The following is a 12,641-nucleotide window of genomic DNA, read 5'->3' as shown; positions in this document are numbered from 1 at the left end:
CTTTTAAATCAGGTTTTCAAGGTTTTTTGTTCTTGAATTATAATAGTTCTTTTTTTTTAATTGAAGTATAGTCGATTTACAATGTTGTGTTAGTTTCTGGTATACAGCATAGTGATTCAGATAAATATATATATATATATATATTTCTTTTCATATTATTCTTCATTATAGGTTATTACAAGGTATTGAATATAGTTCCCTGTGCTAGGTCCTAAAGTAGGACCTTGTTGTTTATCTGTTTTATATATAGTATGTATTATCTGTAAATCCTGAACTCCCAATTTATTCCTCTCCCCTTCCCCCGGTAACCGTAAGTTTATTTTTTATGTCTGTGTAGGAGTTCTTTACATATTCTGGATCTTATTAATCTCTTATAATATGTGTGATTCATTATACTTATTTTTAAAGGCCTATAAATATGTATTTGTTTTGAGGGGTTTATTTCAGTTTTACTATATTACTGTAAATATCACTCAGTAACCCAGCCCTGAAGGAGTAAAGGTGTTTCATCAAGTGTTTACTCAGTGCCTAGAACTCTTTTAGGTGCTGTACACTTAGGAGCCTTTTAAATTTTTGGAAGAATCCTATATGGACATACTTTTATCTGTGTTTTCAGTTGAGAAAACTGAAATACAGAGAGTTTAACTTCCACTAATTCGCATTTAAGGTGGAATTTGAATTGAAGCAACCCAGTCCCTGAGTCCATGCCCTTACCACAATACATGACTGCCTCTTTCATGACTTGTTTTTGTGACAGGCTTTTTGTGTGCTCTCATCAGATGACACTTTTCACCTCTTAAATACTGCCTTAAAGGGAGTGTATGAGATCAAGTGAGGTGTCTGAAGGAGTTCTTAGCAAAAGTTGAATTCTTAGCAAAAACAAAATAGACGGTTTTAAGATTGGAACTTCTTTAAAGTTCTTTAGATTGTATTGTATTTTCGTTTGTGGAAGTACATGTTTTCCATAAGGGTGTAAATTTCTTTATTTGAGTCTGGCATATTTTTTTCTAAAATGTTTCAGCTAGTAAAATTGTACTGAGACAATTTTGGGGTGTAAATTCTTAACTTATATGCCTTTCTCTGTTTTTATTTTAAGCCACCTGTATTCTAGACTTGTTGTGAGTGGCCTTAATGGATACTTAGATATTGCAATTTTATTTTGCTGTTTACCTAAGCCAAACTTAGTAATGAATGAAACAGGTCAAATTATACAATGCATTCTAGAGCAAAATAGAATTTTTGCTGCTGCCCGTTAGCACTAGTAATTGTGTGTAGGGGGGGTATATATGTGTGTGTTGTTTTATCTATGCACTTGGGTAGGGAGTATGAAAATGTACATCTCATTTCCTCATCCAAAATTAATGCTAACAGGATAGTTTTTTTTTTGCAGTGGGAGAGAGTGGTGTATATGGGCATGACTGGGAGGTGCTCTGTGTAACCAGCACTCTTCCTTATTGTACACATGTATTTAAAATTTTTTGTTAATACAAATGATGCTCTATTGAATATCTTTCTATACAAATTTTTGCATAGTCACAAATTGTCCACCCATGTAATAAATTTCCAGACTAGAAATGGCTAGGAATTCAAAGAAATGCACATTTTAATTATAATTATGATATTACCAAATGTCTTCAAAAAAGATTGCACAAATTGAAACTCCCAACAGTGCATGAAAGTTCCTGTTTCTCCACTTATACACCAGCACTGGGTATTATCAAACTTTAAATCTACAGCAAGCGATTCTTAAATGACTGACATGAGAACATAAGAGATATGCCAGGAAGCTGTCCCTAGAGTCTCTTACGTGTCACCTCCAATGAATGTTTTTTAATAGGTTTGTCACCACCAGGTTCTGTGGCAAGCAGGGTCAGGCCAGTAGCTTGATCAGGAGGTTAGTGCTTCTCTGATTGTGGCCTTTTTTATTTTGATCTAATTTCAACTTACAGAAAAATTGCAAGAATATTACAAAGAAGTTCAGCCAGATACTTCAGTCATTAACATTTACCACATTTGCATTATCCCTCTGTGTATCTGCACGCACATGCATACACACACACACACTCTTTCCCTGAATCCTTTGAAGGTAAGTAGGCATCATGATTTTTTATCCCTAAATACTACAATGAATGTTTCAAAAAAAAAAAAAAGACATTCTCTTATGTGACCCCTGTACAGTTATCCAAACCAGGAAATTAAAATTAATATAATCCTATTCTCTATTCTACCATTTTATGTGGATTTTGTCAGTTGTCCAAATAACGTCCTTTTATAGAAGTAAATCTGGATAGTCTTGTATTCAGTGTTCATGTGCATTTAGTCTCTTCTAATCTGGGCCAGTTCCTCAGTTTTTTTGTCTCTCATAACCTTGATGCTATTAAAAGTGTAGTCCATTTATTTTGTTCACTATTCCACAATTTAGGTTGGTTATGTTTCCTCACGTTTAGATTTAGGGTATTTGTTATTTGTCAGTGATATCAGAGAAGTGATATTGTGCTCTTATGCGCCGTGTTAGGAAGCATTTGGTATCAGTCTGTCCCATTCAGTCTCTTGAAATTGGAGTAGTTGCAGTGTCTCATTGCTCCCTCTTGTTGACACCATAGATTTTAAGACACATACTTTTTATAAAAGATCTTCATATGCAGTGTTAATGGATGCCCAATGCTGTGCTATCTGGGTGGTGGGGCTCATGGCAGTTGCAGATTAACTGGAGGCAGGCACCTGTAACCTAACCTGGTAATAACATTGGAGGTGCCTAAAAACCCAGATGCTGAGAATAGCTGGAGACTGAGGTCTCAGTCACCCCTCCTTTGCATCTTTCTCATCTTCCTGCTTCTCACAAACTGCTGATAGACTGTTACAAAGTTAAGTTTGTTGTTGTTGTCTTAATTGAAAAGGGAAAGGTAGACTAAAGGGACTTCAAAAATTAAGGAAACAGTGCTTTTCAAATGTTCTACCCAGTATGTTAGTAAGAAGGGGAGCATGTTTCTCCATTGATGGGGCCAGCTGCAAGCATGGCGTGTCTTTGACGTCTGCCCCATAGGATTTCTGATAGAACACATTTATTTGTTTAATAAATGTGATCCTTCAGGAGATTACATCATGCCTTGATTGTCTTTGTTGCAGTAGCCAAGATCACTAGTTACACCTTGATAAGTTTTGAGCATTATTGCTATTTATTAAATGTGGTTCTTAAGGTACCAGTAGGTTCAGAACTAGCAATTGAAGTGTGATGAAAGATGACATGTCTTGCTCAACGTTTTGTGAGTTAATACATAGGCTGTTTCCTGCCATAGATATAGAATGAATATGCTTTTAGAAGTAAAGTTACATTTACTTGAAATATATCTTTAATTGGCCAGATATTTATCTCTTCAGTCATGTTCAATAAGTATACTTGTTTCTAAAATTTTTGTGTTTATAAATTATATAGATGAACATCTTTGAACATAGTGGTGTCGTCCATTTGTCCTAACAGCCTGTAAGTTCCATTAAGGGCATGGATTTTGTGTCTCTTGTTCACTGTTGTATACCAAGTACCTATACTTGGTCTGTACTAGGTGAATGAATGAATCTGGAGACAAGGACACACAACATGATGTGTAACTTTCTAATTAACCTCTTCTATTTTTTGTGAGTAAATTACTAAACAGCTTCCTAGTACCATTTGCTTTATGTTTCACATTACATGTTATCATAGAATATAGTGACAACATGTATCACCTATGTTTCCTTCTACTGGTGGAATGACCAGGTATGGATTCTTGAGGGTATAAATCAAGTTTCCTTATTTTTCCCTGATCAAAATGCTTTTTCGTTTCACTATCGTAAATCATGGTTCAATAATTCCAGTACTTTTTTGAACGATATAAAATTTATATACTATTTACAGCAGATTCGATGTAAAATTTGGTTTAATTATGAGTGGTTTGTTCATGCTTTCTTTTCTACTTTTTTCCTGCAAATAGTGCACCAGTGTATCATCTTAATTTATTTTAGTTTCATTTCTGCATTAAGCAGAAAATTGGTGAAATACAGAAAAACAGAGGAAATTACTTTTAGTTCTACACCCAAGTGCAGAATAGTTTCCCACATGACTTGAGCTTGCTTTTCTAGCTGGCTCCATGCTTTTAAAATCGAAATTTTAATATTGTTACTAGATGATATTCTAGCAGTATAATTACTAAATTATTTATATTTAAAATTTTTTTCTTGTCTTTCTGCACCCCATCTTTTGATTTTTGACCTGGTTTTCTTGTGTGAAGACTCTGTTAACTAGAAAAGGTGTTAGGATGGTGAAGTTCTGATAACCTTTATCGTGTTTGTCCTTAATATATTTGTGGTCATATATACTTCCTTAACAGATGTGGTTAATATAGAAGGAAATGTATCCGTTGTGGGAGAAAACAATATTGCATCTCCACCATGAGCAAAAAGAAGTTAAGTAAAGTGTATGCAGGTTTTTTAAAAAAAATTTTATTGAAATATAATTGATTTACAGTGTATTAGTTTCAAGTGTACAGTAAAGTGATTCAGTGTTTTTGTGTATGAGAGAGAGTATATTCTTCTTCAGATTCTTTTCCATTATAGGTTAATTTTTAAAACTTACTTGAAAATTCTAATGGATTGGCAGATATGTGGGAACCTCAGTACTATTTATAGGTAGGAACTACTATGTTTAATGATTGATGGCAACTTTTTAAAAATCCTCACACTGCCAGGTATATGAAATAGAATTACTGAATGAATAATGAACATTTTCCCTAGCTATTTCTATTTTGAATAGAAGATCATTGTTAACTTAGAAAAGGAAAGCTAGCGAACTAAAGTAAAATGAATTTGCTAGCTTAAAATTATACCTAAGACATATACTTTGGATAATGTAAGTTTTCTTGAGCTACAGTGTTGTATGAGCATTCCTAAGTAAGGTGGCTCATAGGCTTTGTGTTTTTTGTTCAGCAATCCCAACCTGAGGGAAAACTGTACAGAATATAACAAGAAGAGAAGGACATGGGTATAATCAACTTTATATAAACTAACTTTTGCTTGTTATTTTTTAAGAAAGGCCAGAATCATAGCTTTTTTTCCTTTAAACATATAACAGGATTGGTTATTACATTTAATCAAAACTATGCTTTGGAGGGGAGGGTATAGCTCAAGTGGTAGAGCTCATGCTTGGCATACACAAGGTCCCGGGTTCAATCCCAGTACCTCTTCTGAAGATAAATAAATAAGTAAACCTAACTACCCCTCGCCCCCCTAAAATTTTTTTTTTAAACTGCGTTACACAGTGTGCATAAAATTTGAGAAACCTGTTGACTCAAATGAGATTGACAACCTGCAATATCAAAACGATAGATTGGATAGCAGTGGCTCTTTGTTACAATAAGGAATTAACTCAGTATTTCATAAAATCAGAAGTGTCCCTAGGGTACTTAAGGATCTATTTATTTATTTTTTTGCATTGTTAAGTATACCATGCACCTATTATGAAATGTGTCTTACAGAAGAGTGGTCTAAACTTCGTTCATCCAATTTTGTTTCTGATTTAGTTGTTAACACATATGTCAGTAGATATCTTGTTTTAAAAACAGATTACAGGTAAAGATAAAAAATTTGTATCAGCCTGTCTCACCATCCCTTACTGCAAAAGGGAGAGGCAACTTAATCTTTGAATTATAATCAGCCTCTGAGTAATTGATAGCTGACTGTTGTTACTTCTGCTTTTGAAAAGTGGTTATTTTGATTGCATAATAAATACTACATCATGAATTTTCTTCAGTCACTTATGTTTAAAGATAGACCTTCTTTCTGTAGTAGATAATTCTTGAAGTTTTGTGTGTTGTGCATCAGATTAGTAGAGGAAAATGAATCTTGATAAGTGTAGGATACATATAGTATCTTGGTATAACTTGACAGTTTTAAATATGTAGACCTATATGAATTTTATTAAATAATTAGAATTTAGTTCATGATGAACTAAATGCTTCCATAAATTTTCTCAAAAAAACAATTTCTTATTCTTCCCCCATTCTAATACATACAGTAACCATTAGTTTTAATGAGATAAACAGGAATGTGATGCGTGTGCATTAAAGAGAGGATTGAGATTGCACACAACAATTATTGGAGATGCTTTATTATATACGGAAGAAGCAGTTTAATCTCAACATTTATAAAATTTCTAGCCTTAGGTTGGTGCCTAGATAGAACAATGTATCATTTTGAAATGCTGTTCAAGCCTAGCAGGCAAATGGCTGTGTTCCATTCCTCCTGTTTTCTATGGGGGTAGGAGTGATGTTGCACAAGCATGCTATATGGTTGTTAAATTCACCTAATGGATATTTAAAAAAAGGATATGGACAGATATTTTAATCAACATTGTTGTTAATCTAATTTTGAAAGTATTTCAGAGAACCAAAAAACAAAATTTGGACTTCAATTTTGAGTGCAGTGGATCTCCTAGTCATGTGATAAACCTATGTTAAAATTCTGTGTTGGATCCCAAAGGGTGCTTGATGGTTGGAGTTATTAGCTACTGCAGAGGGCAGTGGCGTTATGATGCTCATTGAAAAGTTTTATCTCATTTGTTAACTGTTTCTCTCTCTAAAATTTTCACCACTTTAAGCCTTTAGGTAGATTCTGGCTAGACCCCAATTTGCTTCTCTTTAAAAAGAATAACTCTGCTCTTAAATTTATACATGAAGAAGTAATTTAAAGATTGTCTTAAACTTCTTGGTTTTTGTAAAGTATTCTATATCCACTCTACTTAGGAACAATTTTATTTAGAGTATATATTTTGTTATTACTGGGTATAGGTATTTATTAGAGGATTTCTTTTTACACTAGTCTTCAGTAGGTTGACATATAAATCAATGAGATTTCATGGTACCTGAAAAGCTTACTGTGGAGTGCGTCATACAGCCTATTAAATTTTCTTTTTCTTATTTTTTTCCAGAAAATTTGGTGAGCGGCCTCCACCTAAACGACTTACTAGGTAAGCATTATATTAGTCTTTCACTCAAACATTTCATTAAAGTGTTAGATCCTGTTATTTTGGAAACTGTATTAGATGTTCTTGAAAAGAATTATTCAAATAATGGTATTTGGATCATAGAAGCTTATTCCCATTCTCCCTCCTCCACGTCTCCCCTTTTCCTTCCCACAAAAACCGGGCAAGAGGATACAGTTCAAAGGGGAAAATGAAACCTTTCAAGAATTAATATTGAGTATTATAGTAAATATAACAAGGGCTAGAATGTAAAGATAGCTTCTTCTGTCTTAACGTCATTTAGCTAATCACAATTTGTTGATTACAGATGGGACTTGAAAGATACTTAAATGCTTTTAGAAAAAAATTTTTAAAGGTTTTATCCATTTTTAATGAGACTAAATATTTTACTGTGTTCTAATTATATAATTTTACAGTATACATTTTAATTACAAATATTAAATTTAAAACTATTAGTCTTAAACATGATTTGTTAAATTTCTAGCAGTGATTGTAAAATAAAAAGTAAGACATTCAGTTCTACAGTTACAGTCCTAGACTTAATGCTATCCTGCATTGTTAGACTCTTTCAAGAAAATTGTATGCATATATAAACATACCTTTTCCTTTTTGAATCTGGTATCATACTCTGTCATTGTTCTGTGAACTATAGATCTCATGCCTTGTTTTTAATGTCTCCATAGTTTTCCATTGTCTTCACACTGCTCTTTATTTGACACTTCACATTGATGGCCACTTGGGTTATTTCCACATTATTGCTATTATTAGAAAAGCTGTTTCCCTCAAAGAATGATGAGGGACATACCAGAAGGACACACAAATCATGGGCACTTTGGTCATCAAAATAAATAATGATAGTAATGTCACAGATACAGAAAACAAACTTATGGTTACCAAAGGGGAAAGGTAGGAGTGGGAGGTATAAATTAGGAGCTTGGGATTAGCAAATGCAAACTACTCTATATAAAATATATGAACAACAAGGTCCTATTGTATAGCACAGAGAACTATATTCAATATTTTGTAATAAACTATAATGAAAAAGAATCTGAAAAAGAATATATATATACACACACAGGTATGATATAACTGAATCACTTTGCTGTGCATCAGAATCTAATCAACATTTTGTAAATCAGCTATACTTCAGTTAAAAAAAAAAATGACAGTAATGGATTAAAACTCAAAATAAAATGACAGTTTGGAAATCTGCACTAAGTTAAATAAATGATTCAATAAATGGAGGAGAAGAGATAGCTTTTCTTTACGGAAGAATTCCACCTAATAAATGTAGAAGGAATGATGGAACTAGGAAACCACACTTTGGCAACCACTACAGTGATAATTGTTTGAGACAAAAATCATTGGTGAATGTTTAAACTACTGGTTTAAAGTCTGATGAGAAACAAAGTATTTTTATAGTGTCTAAGCATATCCTCATGAAGTAAGCGTTAATTATAAAGTGAAAAATAGTAACATGACAGTGAAGAAACCTGGCAGATACCATCTCAATTAAGTGATCTGAATTAACATCATTAACAAAGGAAAGATAAATGTCACATGCATCCTGAGGACATAATATCACTTTTGTGGTGTTCTTGCCCGAAATGCATAAACTAAATCTAAGCATAAGGAGACATCAGACAGACACAAATGGAAGGGCATTCTGTAAAATAAACAGCAAAAGACTGCGGAATACCGGAGTAAAGGAGACCAAAAAGCTAAGTTAAACATGACAAATTCAACTAAATCTGTGCCAGTAACAAATTTTACTTGTACCCTAAAAGTGAAGTTGGCAAATGTTTTCTGTAACGGACCAGAGAATCAACGTGTTAGGTTTTGAGGGCCACATTGAGTTTGTTGTGACTTTTCAGCTCTGTTCTTGTATCCCTAAATCAGCCATAGACAATATGTAAATGAATAGGGTGTCCCTGTTCCAGCTCAACTTAATTTAATTTAAAAACAACAAAACAGACTGGTAGCCTTTCTGGCTTGAGGGTAATAGTTTCTCAACACCATTTCCCTTTATTGGGGAAAGGACATTAGAGGGACAGTTGGAAACATTTGAATAAAATCTGTAGATAAAGGTATATCAGTGATAATTACATTGTGATTGTATAAGAAAATATCTTTGTTTTTAGGAAATAAACACAAGTATTTTAGGTAAAAAGGCTTAATGTCTACAATGTGCTCTTAAATGGTTTTAAATACATAAGATGCAAATATGGTAAAATGTTAACATTTGGAGAGTCTTGGAGAAATGGGGAGTAGGAATTTTTTGTACTATTTCTGTAACTTCTGTATGTCTGAAATTACATAAAAATTTAAAAAAAATTTTAAGGCGTTTTGTAAATATTTCTGATCAAGTCGGCTAGGAAAATATAACTTATCTCACAGATCCATGTAAATGTATTTTCAGTTACTTGTTTTTATATATCTTGAAGAAATTAAACTGGAATTGCTTAATTCACATGTATAGGCATTTTGAAATTTAAAATTTAATAGATAATTATTTTTATTTTGTTACCAACAGCAATAGGTTCAAGTGACTGCTAACAATAAAATATATTTTGATGAATAAATGACTTTAATGGATACTTCTATAAAAATAGCAATCAATATGATGATAATAAATATCATACAAGGGAATTTTTTCCCCTTAAATATATACAATAATATAGTTAGGTCCCATCTACTTTATCATGATTTTCCATTTACCCTTCAAGCAGTTTTCCCTGTTTGGAAAATTTTAGTAGCTTTTAGGACTTCTGCTTCTGGCCAAGATGGAGTAACAGGGACCGGAATTACTCTTCGGCCTGAAACAACTAAAAACCTGGAAAAAATATATGAAACAGCGGTTTTCAAGATATTGGACGACAGGCAAGAGAGGACAGTGATCCTTGAGAGACAGGAAACAAATGAGGTGAGCCTTGCAGTTGCCCCAGCTCAGTGCCTGGAGAAAGTTTCCAGGACAGGAGGTAGGGAGGGGGAATCCAGGTGGAGCCTAGTAAGCACCTTGTGTTGTGGAAATGCAGCTGGGAATGTAGGGCGGCTAAAGTGGCCAGCATTCTTAGGGCAGAGAACTGAAGAGGAAAGAGCTGTGCATAGTTTCAGAAATATGTAGAAGGTCCTCTCTAGTCTTGAGTTGAGTATTGATCAGCAGGTGATCAACCTTTGTGGGTAACAACAAGTTCAAGAATCAGAGGAAAGAATTCCTTGAGCTTCCTCAATGCTATGAGTTATGCCTGTTCTTAGTAGCCAGAGTGGAAAAAGTCTCATAAATTCACATTAATTCACTAGAGTATTCAGAAGGGTTTTGTTTCAGTTATGGTGCAAAATTAAAACTAGACTAAATGCTCCTCTGGTTTCACCTAACAAAACTTAAAAGCAAAATTGAAAGGATCAAACTCTTCAAATAACTTAATTGTGTACCAAAACAAAGCTCAAGAATATTTAAAGAAATAGAAAAATAACTAACACTCAAAAAGATAGTAAAATCCATTGTCTTAACATCTGGTTAGAATACATCAGTCCTAAAAAGCAGGAAAATGCGATTCATAATGAGAAAAATCAGTCAATTAAAACCAACTGAGAAATGACACATGATAGAAGTAGACAAAGATGTTAAAACAGTTACATTTATTTGTCTTCTATATGAGTGTGCAGACTTTTTCTTGAAGGGTAAGATGGTAAATATTTTAGTTTTTGTGGCCCAAATAGCCTCTGTTGTAACTACCCAACTCTGTTGCAGCACAAAAGCAGCCATAGATAATGTGTAAACCAATGGAGATGTCTGTATATTGGAGAATAACTTTATTTCTAAAATAGTCAGTGGATCAGATTTGGTTTATAGACTTTAATTGCAGATCCTCAAGCCAAAGGAAAGAGTGAACAAGTTAAATAGAGGACATGGAAGATTAAAAAGGGAAGAACCAAATCAAATTTCTAGAGAAGAAAACTATTTAAATGGAAAAAAGACACTTGATGGTATTAATTACAGATATATGCTGTTAAAGAAGAGATTAATGAACTTGAAGACATAGCAATAGGAACTCCAAAATGAAGAAGATGTCTGGAAAAAGAGATCATCATGAGGTGTGGATTACATTCAAATGGACTAATATACATGTAATTGGAGTCATTGAAGGGAAAGGTATGACTGAAAGAATATATGAAGATATAAATGGCTGAAAATTTTCTAAATTTGGTAGAAACTATAAAACCATGGTTCCAAGAAGCTCAATGAACTCTAAGTGTAAAAACTATTGTTGTTTTAAACCACATCATCATCAAATTGCTTAAAGTCAATGATAAAGAGAAAATGTAAAAAGCAACAGAGGAAAGAGATATATACAAAGGAACAAAGACAAGGATGACAGACTTTTCATCTGAAACCCTGCTGGGGAGAAGACAGTGGAATAAGAGCTTTAAAGTACTCAAGGGGAAAATATGACAAGTTAGAATTCTGTACCCAGCAAAGGCAAAATAAAGACCTTTTTTAGGTATAAGAAACTGGAAAAGAATTATTCACAAACAAGTCTGAGCTACAAGAAATGTTAAAGAAATCCTTCAAGCAAAAGGATAATCATAGCAAATAGAAATCTAATTCTGTACAGATTACTAGTATCAAGAATGAGAAAGGTGATGTCACTGCAGATTCTATAGATATTTAAAGGATAACAAGCAAATATTAGAAATAACTTTCTGCCAATAAACTCAACAACTTTTGAAGAAATGCACAAATTCCTCGAAACTGGCAAACCACCAAAGCTTACTCAAGAAGAAAGAGATAACCTGAATAGTCTTATATCCAAATAAATTGAACTTGTAATTGTAAACCTTCCTACATAGAAAACTTGAGGCTCAGATGATTTCATTGTTGAATTCTACCAGATATGTGAGAAATAAATTATGCCAGTTCTATAGATATCCTTCCAGAAAACTGGAGAGCAGAAATATTTCCTGGTTCATTTTGTTAGGACAGCAATGCCCTGTTACTAGAACAAAGACATTAAAAGAAAATAAAACTGTAGACTGATATCCTTATGAGCACAGTTGTAAGAAGTCTTAATAGTTTTTCAAAATGAATCCAACAATATATTAAAGGGATAATAGAACATCATGACCAAATGAGCTTTATCTCAGAAATGGATGCCAGTGTGTCATTTTAATCTATTTATAGAACAAAAAAAGGAAAATAATATGGTCATCTCATTGCATTTAGAAAAAACTTTTGACATTCATTCTTGATTATAATTTTCATCAAACTAGGAATAGAAGGGAATTTCCTCATTCTGATAAAGGATACCTATGAACAAAATGTCACACCATACTAATTTTCCCTTAAGATCAGGAACAATGCAAGAGCGTCCACTCTTAACCACTTCCATTTAACGTACTTGAGGTTCTAATTAGTACAGTAAGGCCAGAAAAAGAAAGGAAAGGCAGCCAAACTGGAAAGAGGTAAATCATTCTTTATTTGTAGATGTCATGATTTTCTGCACAGAAAATTCTATGGAATCTTTAAAAAAAAAAAGTATTAAAACTAATAAATGAGTTTAGCAAGGTGGTAGGCTACATGACCAATGTATAAAATATACAAAAATGAATTATTTTTTATACTTGTCAT

General features: G+C 33.1%; 1 protein-coding gene across 6 annotated transcripts in view; it reads left to right on the top strand.

Moving 5' to 3' along the window:
• Positions 1–12,641, top strand: part of RBPJ (recombination signal binding protein for immunoglobulin kappa J region) — a 203,268-nt gene that overhangs the window by 154,275 nt on the left and 36,352 nt on the right. For 4 of the 6 annotated variants that reach the window (XM_010963034.3, XM_045522693.2, XM_045522695.2 and 1 more), the window contains one exon: positions 6,959–6,997. In XM_010963034.3, the coding sequence (XP_010961336.2) occupies positions 6,959–6,997 (39 nt within the window). Of the gene's footprint in view, positions 1–6,958; positions 6,998–9,758; positions 9,936–12,641 lie in introns of those variants that run through there. The other 2 variants (XM_074349590.1, XM_045522696.2) reach the window with 2 other exon arrangements.

This window comes from Camelus bactrianus, chromosome 2 (assembly GCF_048773025.1).
Source record: "Camelus bactrianus isolate YW-2024 breed Bactrian camel chromosome 2, ASM4877302v1, whole genome shotgun sequence".
In the NCBI taxonomy this organism is placed as follows: domain Eukaryota; kingdom Metazoa; phylum Chordata; class Mammalia; order Artiodactyla; family Camelidae; genus Camelus; species Camelus bactrianus.
This window is presented reverse-complemented; position numbering and strand designations above follow the sequence as displayed.